The sequence below is a fragment of the Pituophis catenifer genome, unplaced genomic scaffold (genome assembly GCF_029215685.1).
Source record: "Pituophis catenifer annectens isolate HBS135680 unplaced genomic scaffold, rPitCat1.0.hap2 SCAF_6, whole genome shotgun sequence".
In the NCBI taxonomy this organism is placed as follows: Eukaryota; Metazoa; Chordata; class Lepidosauria; order Squamata; family Colubridae; genus Pituophis; species Pituophis catenifer.
In genome coordinates, this window is record NW_027256886.1 from 73,951,545 (window position 1) to 73,977,270 (window position 25,726).

General features: G+C 41.5%; 1 protein-coding gene across 1 annotated transcript in view; it reads right to left on the reverse strand.

The window, feature by feature from the left end:
* Positions 1-2,432: 2,432 nt before the first annotated feature.
* Positions 2,433-25,726, reverse strand: part of ANAPC16 (anaphase promoting complex subunit 16) — a 33,595-nt gene continuing 10,301 nt past the window's right edge. The window contains exons 2-4 of the mRNA XM_070945403.1: positions 18,657-18,814; positions 7,772-7,846; positions 2,433-3,366 (exon numbers count right to left, since the gene is read on the reverse strand). Coding sequence (XP_070801504.1) covers positions 3,251-3,366; positions 7,772-7,846; positions 18,657-18,798 — 333 coding nt within the window. The 5' untranslated portion in view covers positions 18,799-18,814 and the 3' untranslated portion in view covers positions 2,433-3,250. The remainder of the gene's footprint in view (positions 3,367-7,771; positions 7,847-18,656; positions 18,815-25,726) is intronic.

The window sequence follows — 25,726 nt, forward strand, 5'->3', positions numbered from 1 at the left end:
TGAGTTGGCAGCCACAGGGGGTCCTGCTGGATGGGGCTGCCGGAAGCACCAATGTGAGGTGGCCTGGCTGCAGGGGCGCAGAGGTAAGCCAGTGCGTGGTGCGTGGGGAAGCTCCACCCCGCTGCCTCGTGGTAGCAGCACTGTGCAGCCTCCTGCCCCGCTGCGAGGAAGAAATGGGCCTCCCGTACATGGGAGGGGGGAGTATATAAGAATATATGACAGGGAATATATAAGACACCCCTGAAAATAAGCCCTGGTGGTTATTTTGGGGCCCAAAAGAAAATAAGACCCAATCTTATTTTCAGGGAAACACGGTGTGTGTGTGTGTGTGTGTGTGTGTGTGTATAAGTCTTTGGTTATTCGGGTCTTCTCCCACGTAAAATTGGAAGTGTCTTGGCGACGTTTCGACGAAGTCTCATTCGTCATCTTCAGGCTGGTGTTCTCGGCTTCGTGCTTCCAGGAGCAATGCTCCTGGAAGCACGAAGCCGAGAACACCAGCCTGAAGATGACGAATGAGACTTCGTCGAAACGTCGCCAAGACACTTCCAATTTTACGTGGGAGAAGACCCGAATAACCAAAGACCTACATACAAACTACATACAAACACCCGCAAAAACCTGAGAAAACAAATATATATATATATAGGCTAAAAATGTCATTGATGAGTTGCTTGGTTTGCAGAGGCTTTGATAAATTGCATCATCTCTCTGAAGGTGAGTCACGTCATTTGGTTATTTCATGGGGGTGAGGCAGCTTCTATTTGCACACACAGAGAAGCCTTCTATCACAGCTGGAAGTGGATGAAACTGTTCCTGATGCAAACATCCCCTCTCTTAAGATTTGGAAATGTTGTTTCTACTGATGCAGTTGGAAAACAGCTTTTGCTTATGTTACAACCAGATCACACTGTTGATTCATAGTTTGTCATCAGCTGCAGTTTCAAGTTTTTTTTTCCCACATGTACAATAGCTAGGCCAGAAATCCTGCACTGTATACCTATCCAATTGATTTGTTTCCTAGTTGGAAAACTTAGCATTTATCTCCATTAAATATAATTATTATTTTCAACTCATTTTCTCTAGAGCACTTTGGAGTACAGGTAGTCCTTGTTTAGTGATGGTTCGAAGTTACGACAGCACTACAACAAGTGACTTATCACCATTTTTCACACTTATGGTTGCTGCAGCATCTCCATGGACATGTGATCAAAATTCGGATGCTTGGCAGCTAACTCATATTTATGACGGTTGCCGTTTCCCAGGGTCATGTGAGCCTGATCCACTTAACAACTGCAGTTATTCACTTAACAACTGTGGCAAGAAAGGTAGTAAAATGGGGCAAAATTCACTTAACAAATGTCTCTCTTACCAACTTAAATTTTGGGCTCGATTGTGGTCGTCAGTCGAGGACTACATGTATCTCCTCCATAGCATTTAATGATCCCACCTAGTTTTGTGTCATGTGGAAACTGAGTATGCAGTCATTAACAGAAACGTACGAAGAGTAGCTGCCCAGCATAGGTCCCTGTGACAGCTCACTTAACATCCTACTCCAGTTTGATGAGGAACTACTGATGAGCTCCCCAAATCCTACAAATTTCAGTATCAAGCCTTCCTGATCAAGTTTATCGACTCTCGGCTAAAGCAATTTGGGCCAGCAGTGCATAATCCAAGTATGACAAACCAGGATCTCAGAAACTAAGCCTATTGGTAGCATGTCCACAATTAGTCAACAATATTTGTAGCTCACGGTTGAATGGGGAGGTCCTTGGCGCACTCTGAGTTTGGTTGTTTTCTTAAGTTTCAATATTGAGTTTGGGGTTTTTTTTTTTTTAATTTGATTTATATGCCGCCCTTCTCAGGGCGGCTTACAATGTGCTCAGCAATAGCCTTCATCCTTTTGTATATTTATACAAAGTCAGCTTATTGCCCCTACAACTGGGTCCTCAATTTACCTACCTTAGAAAGGATGGAAGGCTGAGTCAACCTTGAGCCTTGGCAAGATTCGAACCTGCAGTAATTGCAGGCAGCTGGTTGTTTTCTTATATTTCAATACTGTGTCTGGTTGTTTTCCTATGTTTTAATACTCAAACTAGATGACATCATCGGCGTTTGATGGCATTACCTACCTAGTTTGGATAATGAAAACATCTGCAAGGAAACAACCAAGCTTAGACAGCATAAAGGACATACACACACATACCCAAAAATCAGTCATTTGCCTGTTTTTTCTTCTCTTCCAGGCTATGAGAACGTCATCCAGCTTTCTTCTGAAAACTTCTAAGCTCAAGATGTCATAGTTACACTGACTGTTTTATTTGCCCCTTATGTAGACCTTGTGAATCTTAGTACCTTTACTGAAACTCGTATTGGTATCAATCCATTTCCTTATTTCCTAAACCCTTGAAAGAAATACCAAAACCAACATCATGGCAAGAGCTAAAGTAATTTATTTACTAAATAAGACTATTCGGGTGGACTGGTACAGCAAACAGGGCAGTCAATGTCTCCTTTTAAGACTTGTTCTGACCATTTCCACACATAATTAACAGAGGAACAGCTGTCAAAATGCACTCTCAGCAACAACCTAAATATAGGAAACGGTTAATATTTTTCTGGCCTCCAAGTGAACCTCTTTCTATTATCACATTTCTCTTCAAAGCAATCGGTTAGGGCTCAAAATGATGGCTTCTTACGCCACTCTCCTAGAGTTACACACAAGACAAGCCCAACCACTGGGCCAATTTTCATTGTGGCAGCTCAAGGTCAACAAATCAAGACTGCTGAATTAAAATAATCATCCCTTTTTCCCTCTGAAGAAAAAAAAAAAAGTGTTTTTTTTGCCCCCCTGAAAAGAGATTACATCTCCCTACTTAACAGAAATCACACTATCCTCAAGCAGTATGAAAGTGAGCTAAAAAAAAGAGAAAACCCTAAAAAAAGATGTATAACAATGGTGGGTTGCTACCGGTTCGCCCCGGTCGGGCGAACTGGTAGAGGTGGCGGCAGGAGGCTCCGCCCACCCGCCCAGACGCTTCTGCGCATGCGCACGAACTGGTAGCAAACTAAACTGAAACCCACTACTGATATATAAATATATATTTATTGGATCTGGTGAAAAACAAAACCCAAAACTGTAGTTCTGGATTGTCATCAGAGTTGTGGGAAAACGCAGAAGGAAACCACTGAAAAGTTTTAAAACGGAGCTACACGAATCCTGGATCTCTCCACAGCAACAAATGGCTATATTTCAACCTAGAGACGGGGTGAAGCCCAAGAGCTGTTCAATGGGTTTGTATCTCCATTCATCTGCCTCCAGTTCTTCCACTAAGCCAGCGAGTTTTTCCATTCGAGCGACTTGCTGATCTGTATCAGAAAATTAAAAAATGGGTTTGCAATCAACTTTTGGTTAAGCCTTTTTAATGGACTATAAGCCGCACATCATGTCTTAAAGCAGAAAAAAAATCTTTTATCACAGGAACATTAACTAGTTAGAATCCAACACAATTCGTTTTCACTCTACGATTCACAAGACATTATCAACCCCCAAGACAGGATAAAAAAAAATATTAAAAATAAACAAATTCTGTTCAAAGATCCTCACGTTTATTTTTCAGTTGGAGGAAAACAAATGTATTATTTCTGCTGCTCCAGTTCTAAATCCTACAAAAGCTCTTTTAGATCCGACTTTATTCCAGCTATCCTGCTGTTTCTCATAGAAACTGTTAGCCAGTGAAAATACTTCAGATAATCCCTACATAAATAGATGTTGGGATATATCCTTCAAGTTATGAATAAGGCCAAAATATCTGTTCTCTAGAACAACTGTATTGCATGTGAGCCAACCCCAAAAAAAAGCTGTACCTTAACTTAAATATCAAACACTTCCACACAGTGATACGTTATCATTCTGTCATCTGCTACAGCTGGTACATCACAAGGAAGCTAAAACAAAGTCGTTGTATTACACTGAGATTGTTCATGCCTTTATCTATCAGATGCTTTTCATTTTGTCAAAATTCTCAAACATGTCAAATACACTAATAGTTCAAGAAAAGCCATAAGCAAAACAATATAAAAACCCATCAGTGTTAGAGCAGTTGACAAGGAATGATGACAGAATAATTGAAGGGGTTGGGCAAAAGACATTTTTTAAAATGGTTGGTGGCATACAGATAGTCCTCAGGTTATGACCACAATTGAGCCCAACATTTATGTTACTGTGTGAAAAGTTAAAAGTGAAACATTTAAGTGAGTTTTGCCCCATTTGATGACCTTCCTTGCTACGGTTGTTAAGTGGATCACTGAAGCTCTTAAGTTAGTAACAGCTTCAGTTGTTTAGTAAATCTGTCTTCCCCGCTGATTTTGCGTGTCAGAAGGTTACAAAAGCTGATCACATGACTCTAGGACATTGGTTCATAAATATGAACCAATTGCCAAGCATCTGAATTTTCATCATGTGACCATGGGGATAATGCAACAATTGTAAGTGTGAAAAATGGGCATTAGACACTTTTTCCAGAGGCGTTGTAACTTTGAATTGTCATTAAATGAATTGTTGTAACTCGAGGTCGCAATGGGGTCATAGTTCCTCATTGACGTAGACAAACCTAACGAATGAGACAGCTATTCCTCAATGACTGGACAATTTTATCTATGGGGAAAGTGGGTTTTTAATATGAACATGTTAATATCAAGCTTGTTCTGCCAAAGTTTCTTCAATAGATGTCCAGTGACACCCTACATTTAGATGTAGGAAATTCTGTTTCCAAAGGAAGATAGGAAATTCTTAATGTCTTTAAAAGGAATTCCCTATTAAATTAAATCTGAAGTGTCAACAGTCTTAATACGTGGATGGAATGTTTATCGATGTAGTTAATGTTTATAAATATGTATAAAGCTGGATGAGTGTTGATACACTTAATAATTACTTTGAGATTGGAAATATTTAGGAATTTGCAATGTTGTACCAAAATAAACTTAACATGGGACAAAAACAGGGGGAAAAAATAAATCCCAAGGTTTCCCTGAAAAAAGATCCAAGAAATCTTGGCCTCACATGTATTATATAACAGCATTAATAGTTAGGTGGTCCTGATTCAGACTGAAACCCAACAATCAAAATGCTGTCCATTTAGAGGTGTTTTAAATAATAATAATTTGCAGAGTGTCTTCCAAGGATATTCCAGTAACTGTATCTGGAATTATCTATTCATGCATTTTATCTATTCTTGTTTTCTCCTCTTCTCAATCTTGAATACCGTATTTTTTGGAGTATAAGACGGACCTTCCCCCCCCCCACCTAAAAGAGGGTGAAAATTTGGGTGCATCTTATACATCGAATGTAGTCCCGCCCAGCCTCTGAAATGGAGTTTTCAGAGGCTCGAAAAAAAGCAAGGCACAGAGCTCACAACCAACAAACCTGTTGCTAAAGTTCACCTCTGGGAACAGCTGATTGGGGGTATTCCGGGAGGCTGATCCACCCCCAATCAGCTTTTTTCTTATTTTCCTCCCCAAAAACTAAGGTGCGTCTTATACTCGTGCGTTTTATAGTCCGAAAAATACGGTAATACAATTTTTCCTCATTCCGCATTTCTCACCCCACATGCCTGCAGCATGGGAGTTTCTGTTTGCTGAACATCACCTCAACACAACCACCAGATTTTATTTGGTTCAAAACTGAATGAGTGGTTAGTATTTATGGTCTTCAAAAATAATAATTCAAAGGCAAGTACCTTCTCAGCATCTAGTTTTTAATTCCACGCAGAACCACTTGAAAAGACCTTTGCTTTAATGACTCTATTATTATTATTTATTTGATTTGTATGCCGCCCTATTTCCATAGGACTCAGGGCGGCTCAATCTTTGACTCTAATCTTTGCTGCCATTGAAATATCCTTATGAACTTGTCTAAATTTTTCATTGCCATTTTGCCTAGAATTAATCTCCTCTCTATTTCTCTAGAACAGGGATGGGGTACCATGGCCCCTTTATGAACTGTGGACTTCAACTCCCAGAAATCCTGAGCATGGATGGCTCAGGAATTCTGGGAGTTGAAGTCCACAGCTCATAAAGGGGCCATAGTTCCCCATCCCTGCTCTAGAGCATACAACTGAACGTACCAGTTGACAGTGAAAAGTGAAGGTAACAGTAGATAGCTGACACAACCCTTGTCACCTTGATATTTAACATTAACCCATATTTTCCACTTTCCTTCTTCTAGTTTCATTATGAGGTCTTCACTTTTCGCAAAGTAGGTTTTTCCAGCTTCACAATGTTTTGACCTATTTTGATTCCAGCTATCATCTTTTTCAAATTGTTTTTATCCTGACCTTCATCCAAATCGGAGAACTTTCATTCCTGTTATGAGAGTGGTCTGGGTAAAAATTATTTACACCCACTACCGAAGATCCTGGGGGTGTCACATCTTGCAAGCGGCTTCTTTCTGGTGACATTAACTGCTTACCTTTTGTGCTAACAGAGAAGAGAATAAAGAAATACTAGCCATGCGGTATCTTATTGTGCTGTGGTTTTTTTATACAGCTGAACAAATAGATTGTATACACAACCATTAGCCCTAATATATTCTATATTATGACATGCTCTAGAGCAGGGGAATCTAACCAGAGGTGGGTTTCAGCAGGTTCTGACCAGTTCTGGAGAACCGGTAGTGGAAATTTTGAGTAGTTCGGAGAACCGGTAGTAAAAATTCTGACTGGCCCAGCCCCCATCTATTCTCTGCTTCCTGAGTCCCAGCTGATCGGGAGGAAATGGGGATTTTGTAGTAACCTTCCCCTGGATTGGGGAGGGAATGGAGATTTTACAGTATCCTTTCCCTGGATTGGGGAGGGAATGGAGATTTTACACTGGGAAAAATTCTGGGAGTTGAAATCCACAAGTTTTAAAGTTGCCAAGGTTGGGCATCCTTACTGTAAAACCTTAAAATTGTCCATCTCGCTGTAGGCCCAAAAGGAATATATCTACAAAATTCAAATTTTGGAAGAGACTCTGGCGGAACAGCCATCTAATCAAGCATTTAATTTACTTGATAGAAAAATAGTATTTTAAGAACTCTGTGGCCAATCTCTTTGAAAGAGATTGAAACTTGATCACTTGCTTGAAAATAGCAAGTGATCAAGTTTCCTTCAAAAAGAGTTACGCTAATCAGATACTTTCTTCCAGAGTTCTGTCCCATCTTGACAGCATTTCGGAAGCAAATAAACTGTCCAATGTATCACATGAACCAAGTATGAGGAGAAAGAGATGATGAAGCAAGAGATTAAAAACCAGATGACCCAGAAAGAAAGATAGCGATCTTTATTAACAGCAAAGTTATGGCTCACAAAGCTTTCTACGAGTACAATGTTCATAGCTTGTTTTATGAATACAACAGCATCAAATAATGTAAGTTACAATCTTATCTCCTGGTTAAATAGACCATATAGATAAAACTTTGTTTTTGTTTTTTTTTATTACGCAGGATAATATTGTGACAATAGGTTCGTTAAACATCTGCTATATTTTTATTATGTTTTTTTTTTTTTTTGCTTTAATTTATATGCCGCCCTTCTCCGGAGACTCAGGGAGGCTTACAATGCGTTAAGCAATATGTTCTGTTCTATCCTGTTCTATCCAATATGTTCTGTTCTATCCTGCTGTTTTCAATACAGTAAGGTACTTCTACTACCTTACTGGATTTCTATATAGATAAATCCTGACACAACATTCAGGTCCACTGATAACAATAGAGTTTGTGAGTTTATTCACTTACCGTGTTTTACTTGTTTCAGGGTGGATGCAACTTGATAGCTGAAGACAGACTCACAAAGGAATCGTTCTGACCCATCTGTAAATAGAGAAAAAAGGAAGTCTAAAATATTTACGATCCCGAAAAGCCTTCTAAGAGTATCACCAAAAAAATTACAGTCTTATTTTTATACCGATATATAAATTAACAAGTGTGTGTAATAATGATAAAAGTGAACCAGGCCAACAGTTTAGCTTCTGATCCAACAATGACTAGCCAATTGTCTCGGGGAAACTCAGTGTATGCTCTACAGCAATGCCATTTGCTGCTGTCATCTTCAAGCAATGGATTCCCATTATATCTGGATGACAGTTGTTGGGAACAGTATGCTGGATTCTTGATCTGATCCAGTCATTTTCTCACTGGCATGCATCTTCCCTTCCCTTCCCTCCCCCTCCCCACCCCCGCCAGCTGCATTAAATTTCCTATATGCTTCCAGATAAAATTCAGGAGGCTTGTTATCACCTATCCAAGCTCTATAAAGCACACCATCAATTTGTGGGACCACCTCTCTCAAAAGGTATTGGCCTTTCCAGCATGCTCTAATACAGTGGTGTCAAACGCAAGGCCCAGCTTTGATCCGGGCTGGATCCGGCCCATAGGCTACTTAGATCTGGCCTGTGGGGCTGCCCTGGAAACAGTGAAGGACCGGCCCGCGGTGCCTCTGCCAGTGAAAACGGAGCTCGGGAGGGCCGCACACGGCCCTCTCGGCTCCGTTTTTGGCTGCAATGGCCTCCTGCAACCCTCTGCCAGTGAAAATGGAGTGCGCACAGCTCTCCTAACATAGCATAGCCTTTATTGTCATTGTATACAATGAAATTGGTTTTAGCCTCACTGGTGCAATCCATGACAAACCTGAATAGTATAAAGAATAATCCCTATGCAAGTAATTAGGGGAAAGAAAGAAAAAGAAAAACTAGTCATGTGTGCATGGAGTGATTCTGGTTGTGTTTAAGAGTCTGACAGCCCAAGGATAGGAACTATTTTTAAATCTATTTGTTTGGCTGGCTATGCTTCGATGTCTTCTGCCCAATGGTGATCCTGAGCTCCGTTTTTGCTGTCAGAGTGCTCGGGCCACCACAGGCACCCCCTGACACGAGTGACGTCAAGCTGGCCGCGCCCGCCCTGGTGACGTTCCCCCCCCAGATCAAACACAACCCTGATGTGGCCCTCAATGAAATTGAGTTTGACACCCCTTCTCTAATAAGTAGGCATGCTTTGAATCCTTTCTTTCAAACAATGTCATTTGATGGGACTCAGGAGGTAAGCCTTTCTATTGCAGGTCCCCCTTTCTGGAACCACCTCTTCCCTGATATTTGTTTGACGTTGACTCTAAGGACATTTAGAAAAACATTTCAAATCTGCCTTTTCCTTGAGTTCCAGGGCCAAAATGACTAGACTTCCATCCCTTCCACTAGTGATGAGTTCCCCACTATCTATTAAAACCTTTGCATGGGATTTTTTTCCATGGAACTGTTTATTGTGCTTTTCTTACTTGTTCATTTCATGCAAGCCACCCCATTACCCTGTTTCCCCCAAAATAAGACATCCCCTGATAATAAGCCCTATCGGGCTTTTGAGCGCATGCGCTAAAATAAGCCTCTCCCCAAAAATAAGTCCTCCCCGAAAATATTTAAATGCAGAGCTGGAAATCAGGGAAGACAGCAAGAGGAGCCTCATCTTGCTCCACGCGCCTCAAAATAAGACCTCCCCGAAAATAAGGCCAAGCGCTTATTTCGGAGTTCCAAAAAATATAAGACAGGGTCTTATTTTCGGGAAAACACGGTACTATATTGCAGTATTTGAGCTGGACTGCCACAGGACTGCTTTAAATGAACTGCATAAATGGAAAATGTAAACTTAGTTAAAAATAGCCCGAATCTACATAAATGATTGGCATCTCAGATGGGATAAAACATCCCAGATTTAATTTCCAGCATCTCCTCAGAATGCTAGGGGGCTTCCCTTGAAACCTTAGACAGCTATTACTAACCAGTCTAGGAGACAGATGGATGTTATTTTCCAACTGCCATAATATGAGACAGTTCTTTATAGCCATATTATGCTTGTTAGGAAATGGCTATTGTCTAACTAGTTGATCAGGCAATATATAAACTATAAATACATGTTTGTCAAAAGGTATTATATTGCTTTAAGACTGTATTGCATCATCCTGTAACCTGATTGGTTAAGCTCTGTAGCCAATGTATTTAAGGGGAAGCCTGAATCATGGCTTCTGGACACTACACCATTTTATCTGCTTATTTGCTGTTACTCTCTACCTGTTCTCTCTGTATGACCGCTGTTTGATCATTGCTACTTGTTGCTTTTTACTATTTATTGAATGTTTTAATACTGAAGTTGTTCCTGTTTGAAACTCAAGAAGAACTGTTTTGTTGTGTAATGACAACAACTGGTAAGAAGACTTTGTACTTGGAATATCCCTGAATTGATATTTTAACTATCGCCTTATCTGTGTATGACTTGGATTGTTATTGGACTTTGCTTTACTTTTTTCTAAAAAGTAAAAGACTACCACAACTCAGTGTGTCAGTATATTAACTATGGTTATTCACTCTCAGCCGCTTTCATGTGCATACTCAAGGGGTACTCTGCTCAATAACCCATAACATCATTATGAACCAAGAATATCCTTAACAATGCTGAAACATTGAAACAAGGCATTTCGTAGTTTTTGTGTATTGGACACAAGAAGAACAATGCCACTTCAATTATCTTTAAATTAAACTTCAAAATATAAATGCATCCTTGAAAAAAAAATCATGTCATGGATACCAACACTTAAATTACAGTTTACTAGATCTTCAAGACTACTGCAAGACTAGCACACTATCTGTGGCCAAGGTTAGGAGAAACTCAAGGCCCTGAAAATAATAAATTTTCCAAGAAACCTTTATTTGCTAGATATGTTATGGGTTACTCACCCATAAAAGGCAAATAATAGCCTGCCACGCTGATAATACAGACTTGATTGTACAGGTTGAGGTAGCTCATGTATGGAATGAATTGAATTTAGTTCTTATTTTTGTTCCCAAATATGAAACCTAGGCTAACTGGTTTAAGTCAGAACATTCTCTTGTTTCTCAATTGCCCAGTTCAAATTCTCACAAATACAGGCTCCCTGCTACTTGGGATCACCGACTGACTTTCAAAACATACCATTACCACAATCTCTGAAATAACCATCATTAAGAACTTGGTATCTCCCAGATATTCTGAACTGTTAATTCCTATCATCCCATTCACGACAGCTGCTTCTGGAGGCACCAATTTCAGAAGTGGGATATGCATGGCCAACCTCTTGATATCTAGAAATCGTTTTTCGCTTTTGACATATGGGGGAGGAAGTGCAGAGCCCAATGATATCTAGTAGGCAGGAGGCTCAAACCACACACCAGGTGTTTCTGTCTTCTGACCTTTTAGCTGATTCTTGGCTGTTGAGGGTTTTTTTCCCCCAGTTGTTGTTAAAATTCTTTCAGCATAGATGCCACCATTTTCTACCATTTACATATCTGAAAATGGTAGAAAATGGCACTGCTTATTTTCAGAGGAAGTTCTGGGAAGAATAACCAGCTCTGGTGTACGTGAGGCCTGTTCTAAGACGTAGAACGGTCACACAATTTGTTTGGAAATGACGCTCTACCGTCCCCTCCCATTTTGTTGAGCAAATCTAAAAAAGATAGCTGGTAGTAGTAGCTTTCCCAATTCACATTTGCTTAACTTTAGATCTTTCCTTGGAAAAATAGAACCGTGAACCCCCAAAACAGGTTTAAAATTGAGATGACAGTTGTGCAATAGGGAACAAAAGTTTCAGGTGTCCCATCTTGGAGACATAATGGAAGGTAGGAATTGTCAGCAGAGCATTTAAAGGCATTAAATGAGTCGCGGTGGCGCATGGTCAGAGTGAAGTACTCCAGGCTACTTCTGCTGACTGCTGTCTGCCTGCAATCTGGCAGTTCGAATCTCACCAGGCTCAAGGCTGACTCTGCCTTCCATCCTTCCGAAGTGGGTAAAATGAAGACCCAAATTGTTGCCGGCAATAGGTTGACTCTGTAAACCATTTAGAGAGGGCTGTAAAGCACTGTAAACCGGTATACAAGTCTAAGCGTTATTGTTATTAGTGATCCTGTGAAAAGCCTGTCTTGATGCCTGCCAGCTTCCTTGCACTACAAATTTGATTTTATTCAGATTATTTTTTTAAAAAATGAATTGGAGACTTACTTGCTTCGAACTACAAGCCTCAAACACAATCTTTACTTTGTTTTATAGCAGAGTAGCTGAAGCTGAAAAAAACAGCTGTATATAAGCATAATCAGTTGGCAACTGTGTTTATGCATGCATGTACTGCCCTCTATAGTAGAGCACAATTCAGCTTCTTTCCCGGAACCAACTCAGCAGTCAGTTCTTCTGGACTCATTGACATATAGCTGCCTTACTCCTACTCTGTTCTTAGAAGACATGAGAAACAATTAAGCAGGCAAATTTGCCTGTGGGGCCCTAACTTACACCAGCCTTATACATCCCTAATTCTGCTGACACTTAGCTAAATGTCTTGCAACTTATTATTATTTAGTCTGCTGCAGGAGCTTTTGATATTTAATGCTTAACACGCTGCCAATATAACATCAGTTGATGTGTCTAAACAAGGCAGTGTCCTGATTTTCTTAGGAGGTGACTGTTTGCCCAGGGCCCAGGACGAACCAGTGTGAAAGTTAGTGTGGCATAAGTGGGTGCTGAACTCTGACTGAAGAGGCCTAGATTCAACTCTAATGCTCAGCTATGGAAATTTGCAGAGTGGTTTTGGGCAAAGGGGTCCAACCAGGGGTGAAATGCTACTGGTTTGCTCCGCTTCGGGCAAACTGGTAGTGATAAAAACTACTGGTTCGTGCGAACCGGTAGTAAAAAAAAAAAGCTACAGTCCGACGATCACCTGTGCCGCGTGGTTCAGCACACGCCAAAAGGAGGCTCGGGAAGGTAAGTAGAACAGCAAGGGGGGGGGGAATCAGCTGTGCAGCACAGTTTAGCTTCGCTAGAAAGCAAGAAATCCTGCTTTCTAGCAAAGCTAAACTGCGCGGCACAGGTGATTGTCGGATTGTAGCTTTTTTCAACTACCGGTTTGGGAGAATCGGTAGCTTTTAAAACATACAGCGCATGTTTGGTGCACAGCATGCAGCCAGAGAACCAGTAGCAAACCGGTTCAGATTTCACCACTGGGTCTAACCAACCTCACGAAGGTGTTAGCGCAGGAATGAAATGAAAGGGAATTCTAGGGAACGTGCCTTAAGCTCCTGGACATCAATCTAACAAAACAAATAGACAAGAAGCAGCTGGCTTGCTTTGGGAAAGGTTAATCCTAATGCTTGGGCATTCATCAGTCCTCCGGCAGTAGGAAAGCGGAGATGTGTCGTCGTCGTCATCATCATCATCATCATCATCATCATCATCATCATCATCATCATCAACAGAGTTGGAAGGGACCTTGTGTCAACCCTGAAGCTGACTTGACCGAAGCCAACTTGCCGCTTCAGTATTGCCATACTGGAGCTGAAGGATAGGGAGCGGGGAATAGAGATAGCTGGGGTTTTGTAGCCAAAACAAAATACTTTCTCTTGGGAACCAAGGACATTCTCACACCTGGTCAGAGAGAGGAGGAGTGATGTTACCCAGCAACTGGACGGCATCTCGATTGGAACATGTGACTGATTGTTTGGGGAAAGGGAAAAACTTTTACTTTTAATTAGGTGAAAACTGCGGGGACCTTCAGAGTCGGTTTTCACCAGATTTGTGCCAATATGATATATCCAATAAAGCTATTCTTTGAGGAATCTACCTGCCTTGGAGTTTTGCTTGCTATGGGTCTATTACTTGGAACCCTGACACCTTGGAGGTCTTCTAGTCCAACCCCCTGCTCAAATGGGCTGTCCAGTCTCTTCTTAAAAGTTTCCAGTGATAGAGCACTTACAACTTCTGAAGGGAAGCTGTTCCACTGGTTGATTGTTCTCGCTGTCAGGAATTTTCTCCTTAGCTCTAGGTTGCTTCTCTCCTTGGTTAGTTTCCATCCATTGTTTCTTGTTTTACCTTCTGGTGCTTTGAAAAATAAATCTGACCTGTAGGCCAGGGCAAACATGCAACCATTGTCTTTTGTCTTCCTGCAGTTTATTTGAAGTTTTCACCAAAAATACAGACATTCTTGTTTGTCTGTCCCATCCCATCTAGAATGCAGATTTTTTTTTTTTAGAGTAAGGAAGCTACACTACGTACTGGGTTGGATTAACAGTAAAGTGATGTCCTGCTGGAGCTCAACTCATATGTAATCTCGCCATAGATAAACAGGTAGTCCTTGACTTACCACCATTCTTTTGGCGACTGTTTGAAGTTACAATAGTCCTTGCTCTACCCACCCTCTCAGCATCCCCATCACAATCACATGCTACTGGTAATACAAAATGCAGCTTGTTGTTGTTGTTAGTTGCTAAGTTGTGTCCGACTCATCGCGACCCGATGGACAACGTTCCTCCAGGTCTTTCTGTCCTCTACCATCCCCCTGAGTCCATTTAAACTCACGCCTACTGCTTCAGTGACTCCATTCAGTCACCTAATTCTCTGTCGTCCCCTTCTTCTTTTGCCCTCAATTGTTCCCAGCATTAGGTTCTTCTCCAGTGAGTCCTTCCTTCTCATTAGATGGCCAAAGTATTTGAGTTTCATCTTCAGGACCTGACCTTCTAAAGAGGGTTGATCTCCTCTAGGACTGACTGGTTTGATCGCCTTGCAGTCCACAGGACTCGCAGGAGTCTTCTCCAGCACCATAGTTCAAAGGCCTCAATTCTTTGGCGCTCAGCCTTTCTTATGGTCCAACTTTCACAGCCATACATTGCAACTGGGAAAACCATAGCCTTGACTATACACGCTTTTGTTGGCAGGGTGATGTCTCTGCTTTTTAGTATGCTGTCTAGATTTGCCATAGCTTTCCTCCCCAGGAGCAAGCGTCTTTTAATTTCTTTTAAAAGAAATTAAAAGAATTCAACTTAAGGACCCAAAAGAGTTCAAATTCAAGTGTGCATTTCCAATCCAAGAAAAGCTACTGCTCACAACAAAGAGCAACTTGTTTCAGTAAGTCAGCTAACATTTTTTCTTCTTTGAACCTACTTCCTTGTTTGCTTAAAAAAAAAAAATCACACTCATGCATGCCGCTCACCAAAAACAGTCTTGCAATTTCTCAGATGTATATCCATGCAGAACGAACCCTGTAATTAAATACTCTGAAGAGTTAAGATTTTTTGCAGATATGACATAACCTGGAATTTTCCACAGCATGTCTAGCAACCGCAACCTGCCATCCTGCAACTGGCACTAAATACCTAATTATACTTCCCAGACTAATGAAACTCTTATACGAATAAACACACCTATTAACCTGAAGGGGAAATAATCATCACTTTAATCCTGATGCAAGGGGGAAAAAAAACAAAACAACCTACATATCACCACTTTGGAAAAAAGCTACTGGCAGAAGTAAAAAAGAGAGTTCAAGGCCAAGGTCCAAAGAATTGTGCTGCTAATTTTCTACAGATTGCTTTGAACTTTTCTTTCTCAATTGGTATTCTTCGTTGCCACATAACTGTTTTTTTCAAAACTAGATGAACTGTTTCCAAAGCAGTTGGACCACAAGCTCTCACCACACTGAGGTAAGGCACGGCAGATACAACAATAGCTATTGATACAATTCCGTAATACTTATTCTGGTCAAATCTCCCCTGCTGGGTCCTCTTATAGCAGTGATGGCTAACCCTTTTGCCATTGTGTGCCAAACACGGAGGTAGCAGTGTGTGTGTCCACACCCATAATTCTATGTGCCCCGTGCATGTGTGCACCCCCCGCATTCCTCCCGCTTTTGGCACGCGATGGCACGGTGGGCCTGGTAGGCCTGTTTTTTGCTCTCCCCAGGCTCCAGAGCCTCTCTAGGAGCCTGGGGAGGGCGAAAACAGCCTTCCCCACCCCCCATGGAGGCCCTCTGGAGGCTGAAAACAGTCTGTTTGCTGACGTCTGGTCCCACTCCCAGGCCCTCCGGAGGCAAGAAACAGCCTGTTTCCCTACTTCCGGGTGGCCCAGAAGGCCCGAAAATCAGCTGTCTGGCACACGCATGCACGCCGGAGCTGAGCTCATGTGTCCACCGATATGGCTCCGCGTGCCACCTATACAATAAGCGCTGGTAGAATTCCAGCGGAATTTTCTGCATTGGGTAAATAGGTCATCAGCTCCATCGTTCTTTTAGGTGCCTCCACAGGTACGTTTCCCAAGATAGACACCACAGCAGCTTTACAGGTCCAGCCAGGATGAAGCCATTGATTCGACTACAGGTAGTCCTCGACTTACGACCACAGCAGAGGCTAAAATTTTTGTGGCTAAGTGAGACCATTTCGTTCGGCGAGTTTTGCCCCCTTTTGCGACCTTTCTTGCCACACCTGTTGAGTGAATCACTGCAGTTGGTAAGTTAAGTCACCCGGTTGTTAAAAGTGAATCTGGCTTTCCCACTGACTTTGCCTATCAGAAGGTCGCAAAAGGGGACGATCACCTGACCTTGGGACACAGCAACGGTCACAAATATGAACCAGTTGCCAAGCGTCCCAATTTTGATCACATGCCTATGGGGATGCTGCAAAGATCGTAACTGTGAAAATCGGTCGTAAGTCCATTTTTGTTGTAACTTTGAATGGTCACTAAATGAACTGTTGTAAGTCGAGGACTACCTGTAATTTAGCACACACACGCGCACACACACACACACACACACACACACACACACACACACAGAGGAAGGTAAGCCCAGAACCTGCAGAATGGAATAACAACTAGGCCCCATTACTACGTCCGAACTATTTTTAAAGTGAAGTTTAGCTTTATCCAGTATGTACCCTGTTTCCCCGAAAATCAGACATCCCCTGATAATAAGCCCAATCGGGCTTTTGAGTGCATGCACTAAAATAAGCCTCCCCCTGAAAATAAACCCTCCCTGAAAATAAACCCTCCCCGAAAATATTTAAACCCAGAGCTGGAAATCAGGTAAGAAGGCAAGAGGAGCCCCATCTTGCTCCACACGCCCCAAAATAATAAAACCTCCCCGAAAATAAGGTCAAGCGCTTATTTTGGGGTTCAAAAAAAATATAAAACAGGGTCTTATTTTGGGGGAAACACGGTATCCTTCAAATAAAGGCACAGTGAATTAAAAAATAAAGTCACACTAATGGCAAAAACAGCATATAGATTCCACCCCAGTCCTAATTAGAGAGAAAACGCAAAGTTAACATGCTTGAAATTTGGAAAAGCCCTTCTCTTTGCATTGAAATAGTATCACCAATGAGTACTGGGCAAATGTCTACGCCATTATGAAGATGATAGTTTTTCTTAGCTTGTTCTCCTTCTTATCATCCATGGCAAAACAATGAAAGGAAATCACCATTAATCAGCATTGTGTTTACACAAAAAGCCAAGGCAGTTATAGAGTACCAGCCAAGTGAAACTGACACCAGCCCTTCCGCCTGGTACCCTCCAGATCTTTTACATTACACAGCTTGACATTCTGAGCCACTTATAGCCAATGGCTACACTGGTTAGAAATTATGGGGTTTACTATCTGGCCCATTAGGGATTTTAATTTTAGTTGCAACATTTCACTGTATGCAAGTTAAGGCTAGCAGCCCATGGGGGACGGAGGCTTAGTTATCTTTTCACAGAGTGAATCACACCTGGCATATCAGACCTACCTAACAGAAGAGCCCCTGTTTATTTATTCTTTTGCAATAAAGGTAGACGGCTCGTATCCTTCATCCAATCAAAGTAGGGAAGGCAATCTAATTCCCTCCAGATGTAGTTAAGTTTTATGCTCATCATTTCTGACACATAGCTGATAAGAATGGAAATCCACAAACTGGTGTATGAAAGAAGAGCAACAAAGACAGTTAGGGGATTGAAGGCTAAAAGATATGAAGAACGGTTGCAGGAATTGGGTTTGTCTAGTTTAGTGAAAAGAAGGACTAATAGAGACTAGCAGTGTTCCAATGTTGAAGGGGCTGCTACAAAGAAGAGGGGGTCACCCTATTTTCCAAAGCACCAGATGCAGAGCCCTCAACAGAGCCTTCCCCAGACTCCAGGACTGGCCCATGTTCCTCCCCAACCTCCTCACTGTCCGAATCTGCTGCCAGCTCTGCTGGCTGCTGGCGGGCCAAAACAGTTCTCTTTCCTCTTCCCTCTCAAATAACTATGGACGCCACTTCAATATCCCAAAGACACTGCCCATTTTATTATTTTGTTTTACTGCCCTGATTATCAGACTGTTTGTGGTGCCAACATTTCTGAGGTGAGTGACCTCCTTTTGCTTATTGGCTTCCTTCTGCTTAGGCCAAGTACTTACTTTCTTCACACGGACCTAATTCAGAAGATGAATCAGTCTGGTCTCAAATGTTCCATAGTAGCCTTTGCATGAAAGATATGTGCAAGCACACACAAACACACACGGATAGAGAAAGAGTGAGAGAAAGAAAGAAAGGAAGGGAGAGGGAGGGAGGGAGGGAGGGAGGGAAGGAAGGAAGGAAGGAAGGAAGGAAGGAAGGAAGGAAGGAAGGAAGGAAGGAAGGAAGGAAGGAAGATTCAGTTTATAGGTAATAGTAATTTCTGATTAGTTTGGGTTTAGAACATTGCACAAATCCACCTATTTTTAATTATCAACTGGGCCACTGTCATTCATTTAACACACTAAAATTAAAAATCAGCCATAGTATTCAGCACTGTACTATCGTGACTTACAAACCAAAATAATGCAGAACACTTTTACCTTCTAACATTTCTCCAGCTCCTTTAGGATATGTAAAGAGGGCTTTCTGTGGCGTGGCAAGATCTGAGACACTAAATCCAGATCCAGTCATAGAACTTCCACTCACTCCACCAGCTGATGATGATGAAGTAGAGGCTGCCATCTTGCCCCCCTTGAACCTGAATGTAGGAGAAAGAGAAACAAAGCTCAGCTAGGTAGATTCCACCACAATACAGCTGACAATGAACCAAAGAACATTTGCATTTCTAATAGCTTATATTAAAAAAAATTACATTGATTACAGATTCAAATGCGCTTGAAGTAGCAGTCTCCAAGTCAAGAGTTCCTAGCATTTCTGCACTGATAAACACATCTGGAATTTTGAGATAGAAGCTATGCAGAGGTGGGTTTCAGCAGGTTCTGACCAGTTCTGGAGAACCGGTAGCAGAAATTTTGAGGAGTTCAGAGAACCAGTAGTAAAAATTCTGACAGGCCCGCCCCCATCTATTCTCTGCCTCTCAAGTCCCAGCTGATTGGGAGGAAATGGGGATTTGCAGTATCCTTCCCTCGGAGTGGGGTGGGAATGGAGATTTTACAGTATCCTTCCCCTGCCATACCTACCAAGCCATGCCACACCCACGAAGCCACACACACAGAACCGGTAATAAAAATTTTTGCAATCCACCACTGAAGCTATGTCTTCTGTCAGAAAATGGTCATTAATGTGAGACTGGCCAATGACAAAAGTCCCACTTAACAAAATGAAACCTAGCAAAGTTCCCTCATATCATCTTAGCCATGTTTTTGGGCTGCAAACTTTTATATCATTTTCATTTTCAATGAATGCCTTTCTAGCACATAAGTACCTCAGAAAATTTTTTTGTAAATAAAGTTTGCAGTTGCCTGCTGGCTCCCCATTTAACATTTTAATATTTGACTCCATAATGCCTATGTTGCTATTCAGTTGGCATCTGTTAAAGGAATCAATAAAGGGACTTGAATTTCAAATGGATATGTTAAAAAAATGACAGTTCGCCTGAATGATCAGAGGTTAGACATTATCAATTTTTTAGTAGATATTATCTTGGATAAAGCATCAAGTAAATCAAATTTCTTAACAGGGGAGAGAGGTAATGTATCACTAAAGAGATTAGTCTTTAAATACCTAAAACTAACTTGTAATCAAATGATTTAATTTCAATTTTTTTATTTGGAAGAGCATCAGCATAGACTCCCCTTTGCCCGTATATCCAATTAAATTATCGAATCTGTTTCTAATACAAAATCATGTAATTTAGATGCTTGCATTATTACTAGACAGGATGAGGAAACATGAAAAGGAAATATGAGACATTAACCCCAATTTGAAGTAAAACTGTTTTAATGCCATGTACTAACACATCAACCTACACTACAAAATTTAGGGGAAATAATTCCAACACAGGGGTTTAAAAATTAGCAAAGCATTTGGTTCTAGAGATTATATAATTTTTTTCTCCTATCTGGATGAAATCCAGGAATAAAATTATGGAGGCTGATTTGATGACTTTGGCATGGAAAAAGCTTGTTCCTATAGAAACAGAGCATAAATCAAAGTCAACTGGACTTGAAACCTAACTGAGGCTGGACATCTGAACATGTCAGGGAATTGCGCAGCCAACGGTCCAAACGAAGTCAGAGATACTGACACAAAACCTGTAGCTTTATATAAATAAATATATGTAACATTTATATTTACAGCGGACAAGATAGTCAGGAACATAGGAACATGAAGAGGTAAATCCAGAGGTAAAACTCCCCCCTTTATACCCACAGCAACCAATCATAGCGTAGATTACCTCATGCACGAGCCAGCACTCTACAATCAATCAACTACAATTGTGTGTTCTGGCACATTGTACACTTTACTGCTCTAGCTACTAAATTTAATAGCCTAACTACAGAATGAGAGACCCAGAAAATATTAGATCGCTAGGATAGACTTAAAAAAAACACACACAGACGAAAGCGTAGAGTAGAGTAGAGTAGAGTAGAGTAGAGTAGAGTAGAGTAGAGTAGAATAGAATAGAATAGAATAGAATAGAATAGAATAGAATAGAATAGAATAGAATCGAATCGAATCGAATCGAATAACAGAGTTGGAAGGAAACTTAGAGGTCTTCCAGTCTAACCCCCTGCTTAGGCAGGAAACCCTACACCAATTCAGACAAATAGTTATCCAATATCTTCTTAAAAGCTTCCAGTGTTGGAGCATTCACAACTTCTGCAGGCAAGTTGTTCCACTGATTAATTGTTCTGTCAGGAGATTTCTCCTTAGTTCTAAATTGCTTCTCTCCTTGATTAGTTTCCACCCATTGCTTCTTGTCCTTCCCTCAGGTGTTTTGGAGAATAGGTTGACTCCCTCTTCTTTCTGGCAGCCCCTGAGATATTGGAACACTGCTATCATGTCTCCCCTAGTCCTTCTTTTCATTAAACTAGACATACCCAGCAATTCCAGCAACCGTTCTTTATATGTTTTAGTTTTAGTCCTGTAATCATCTTTGTTGCTCTTCTCTGCACTCTTTCTAGAGTCTCCACATCGTTTTTACATTGTGGCGACCAAAACTGGATGCAGACTTCCAAGTGTGGCCTTATCAAGGCATTATAAAGTGATATTAACATTTGTCGAGAAAACAATATGGAACTGTCCACAAGGTCATCAGGAGTAAAAACAACCTTACAATTTTGACTAGGAATCAAGAAGTATTATATCCCATAAAACCAGAAGGTAGCTTCTGCAAACTAGCGAAGAGCCTGGGTGGGGAAGACAGCTGGATTGCTGAAAACACTTTTTGGTTATAAAATATACACAACGCATGGAAAGGTGAAAGATCATGAGACAATTGCATCAAGTTCCCACTGTTTGTCAATGCAGGAGGTTTCGTAATACAAAACATTTAAATCAACTAACCAAGGTCATGCTCCTATAAAACCCAATTTTATACAGCTATTGTAGTTTTGCAATTTCCTCCAACAGAAATAGATTGGTCCAGGATGTGGCCTAATATCTTTGTAGGGACACATTACAAATGCTATCATTTACTATAATAAATAATATAACAGGGAGGGGGACTCATAAAGCCCTCCCAAATTAGTAAATAAATTAAATCAGCAAATCAAAAGTCCCTTTCACTCTTGCTTCCAGCTAGCAAATCTAGAGTCACCTGTAGGGACATTTGATAGCTTTTATCTGCACTTTATGTTAAATAATCAGGATAAACTTGTTCTTCTAAAATTAGCAAGTTTGGTATGTTGTTTGTAAACTTTGCTTACAAATGGCTGCTAATGGAATGGAATAGAATAGAATATAGAATAGAATAGAATATTCTTTATTGGCCGTGTGATTGGATACACAAGGGATTTGTCTCTGGTGCATAAACTCTCAGCGTACATACAAACATCAAAGTGATAGGTCATAGATAATAAAACATACTGTAGTTACAATCGTTAATCATAAAATACAAACAAGAAGTGATAAATCATGAGATACTAATCGGAGAAGATAGCAGGAAAAATGAGAAGATGAGAAAAGATGAGAAATGAGAAAGATGAGAAGATGCAAGGATAATAGCAATACAGCCATACTACATGGGTAAATATCTTTCGGCCTAAAACAGTACTGTGGGAATTAGGTGTTTAGAAGAGTGATGGCATGAGGAAAAACTGCCTTTGTGTCTAGTTGTTTATGGCATGACACTCTGGCAGTGTCATGAGGGGAGACGTTGAAACAATTATTCAAGGACGTGAGGCGTCTGATTGAATAGTTCTTGTTGTGAGGGGATAGCTTTGTGTTGTTTATTTTATTGATTGTATTCGTATTGGTCAATGACCAAAATAAAATACTGTCTATCTGTCCTACAGTTTGCGGTGGAGACTCACTTCTGGATCCTTTTACATGATCATGTCAACAAGCCTGCCATGCAAGATAATATAGTTCATTATCCTAGGTAACAGTGCATTTAGCATGATCCACACTTGAAAAAGGGATGAGGGAAAACAGCGGTGAAATCCGGCCGGATCTACCTGGCTCACGCGAACTGGTAGGGCTAGTGGCGGGAGGCTCCGCCCACCCATCCTGTTTTTGACCCTCTGCGCATGTGCAGAAGAGGAGCACGCAAGCTCACATTTCCGATCCGGTAGTGAAGGTACCATATTTTTGGAAGTATAAGACGCACTTTTTTCCCTCCTAAGAGGCTGAAAATTTGGGTGCATCTTATACTCCGAATGTAGCTTTTTCAAAGCTTTTCTTCAGCCCTAATGAGGCGCTAGAGAGTGATCTCAGTGCTTTGCCTGCTCCCTCCAACTCTCAGCTGTGAAGCTTTATTTCAGCCCTAACGAGGAGCTAACAAGTGAAGCAATCTCCGTGCTTTGCCTGCTTTTCTCATTGCTTCTCTCTCCAAAGATCAGTTGTGCTTTAGAAGCTGTTTTTTATCCCCAAGCAGGGAATAAAAACCAGCAAACTAATGTGCTGAAGCTGACCAGACTAAGGACGCTAGCCAGATGAATACCTAGTAGGCAATTTTTTTTTTCCTATTTTCCTCCCCAAAAACTAAGCTGTGTGTTATACTCCGGTGTGTCTTATACTCCCAAAAATACGGTAAGTGCATTTCACCACTGAGGGAAAAGACAGCACAGTAAATGGACCATGCTGTTGATTTAAAAATAAAAACAGGTTTACATTAGCACTGTCAGGTAGAAAGGCACACAGGAAGCGAAGCACCTTTACAAAGGAAGCTATATACCATTGTGTTTTAAAGTTCAGGTTTCTTCTAAGACAAGAAGCAAAATGAATTAAAGCTGCATCTGCTCATATGGGATTGGATCAAATAAATCCATATATTGTCCAGTTTTTATGCATGCCTAGGAATCTTTATGGCTGGCAGACGGATGCTGGGATATTTCCAGCTTCCAATTTTTCCTCCCTTTGTTCCGTCTCCTGAGGTGTGCGAATGGTCCACAGCTGCATTTATTTCCGACAGGTGTTTTCACAGAGAAACGCAATACAAAATGTATCCACACGGTGGCATCTTGAACTCAAGAAATCCTCATCTTCAAATCTTGGAGCACATCCTAATTCTGGATCAGTTTCAAAGCTTTTAAACTTTCATCCTACTATTGTTTATATGATTGCTTCTCGTGCTGTTTTATTCTATTTATCCAAACTCTCAATTGACAACAGCGTGATTGTTATCTTTATTTATTTTTTGTTAGCTCTATTTCAACATGAAGTAATATTTTGGAATGTGCAACACAAATTGTAAGCACAAAAAAAGAAAGAAAGAAAGAAAGAAAAGAAAAGAAAAGAAAGAAAGAAAGAAAGAAAGAAAAGAAAAAAGAAAAGAAAAGAAAAGAAAAGAAAAGAAAAGAAAAGAAAAGAAAAGAAAAGAGAATGCAGTACCATGGCTGTTTTTGTGTCTGGTCTACTCGTCTATTGTTGGCATCTATTGTTGGCATTAGAACATCACTGGAACTCAAAATAATTTGTTATGATTAGGAAATAAAAGTCATTTAGAGTTCTAACAGAAATCCACGTCAACAGCTTTTTCATTCCATGTATGAGTATAGGATATTGCTACCGTGTTTCCCCAAAAATAAGACCCTGTCTTATATTTTTTTGAACCCCGAAATAAGCGCTTGGCCTTATTTTCGGGGAGGTCTTATTATTTTGGGGCGCGTGGAGCAAGATGGGGCTCCTCTTGCCATCTTACCTGATTTCCAGCTCTATGTTTAAATATTTTCGGGGAGGGCTTGTTTTCGGGGGGAGGCTTATTTTAGCACATGCGCTCAAAAGCCCAATTGGGCTTATTATCAGGGGAGGTCTTATTTTTGGGGAAACAGGGTATTTGCCTGAAAGGAAGGTTAGGGAGGCAACCAGAAGTGGGTTTCACATAATTTTACCACCGGTTCGCCACGCACCGAAAATGTGAGCGCGAGTGGGCCTTCCGTGCATGCCCCTGGCCTTCCCACATGCGCTTTGCTCATACGCGCAGCTTGCATGCGTGCACGCAGCTTAGAAAACATGGCTAAAAAGGGCAGCATAGTGCCAGGGCGGGTAGGTGGGCCCACCTGCCATTACCGGTTTGCCCAAACCGGTTCGAACTGGCTGAATACCACCACTGGAGGCAACTTAGATTTGCAGAATAGGCCTTAGAGAAAAATACATAAACCCAGAGCTTTTTTTCTCCTAGGACTGTGCACTTTCCTATGGAGCTTTTATTCTTATGGAGGAAGAAACAAGAAGAAAAACTTCCCCCCCATATCCTGCTTCACTACAGGTAGTCCTGTATCTGTATGACCACAGCTGGGGCTGGAATTTCCATTGCTAAGCAAGTCAATGGTTGTGTCTGACCTGGGGGGGGGGAGGATGGGCATGGCCAAGGTGGGCATGGCCAGGGTAGGCATGGTTAGTTTGACATCACTCGTGTCAGGGGGCACCTGTGGTGGCCCAGGCAGGGTTGAAGGGATCCTCCTGCAGCCCTCTGCCAGTGAAAACAAAACCTGGGAGGGCCATGCGCAACCTTCCCGAGCTCTGTTTTCGCTGGCAGAGGCACTGCGGGCCAGTCCTTCGCTATTTCCATGGAGGTCCCACGGACCAGATCTAAGCACTCCGCGGGCCGCATCTGAGCCGTGGGCCTTGAGTTTCACACCCCTGGCCTAGCCTACTAAAGAGAAGGATGGAGGGACACAATAGCTGTCTTCCAATACCATACTTTTTGGAGTATAAGATGCACTCTCCCCCTCCCCTAAAAGTGAGTGAAAATTGCGGTGCAAATGTTGCTGAAGCCCCGGCCACCTGCCAGCCCCCACCCTTCAGCCATTTTTGGCCTCCGTGCATTGCATTTTTGGCCTCTGCACATTGTGTTTTTGGCCTCCACACATCCTGTTTTTGGCCTCTGTGCGTCACATTTTCAGCCGGTTTCAGGTGGCGGCAGCGGTGGCGGGGAACTGGCCGAAAATGCAATGTATGGAGGCCATAAACGGGGCGTGCAGAGGCTGAAAATACAATGCGCGGAGGTGGCGATCAGTGGCGATGTGCTGTGGCAACCCTTGTA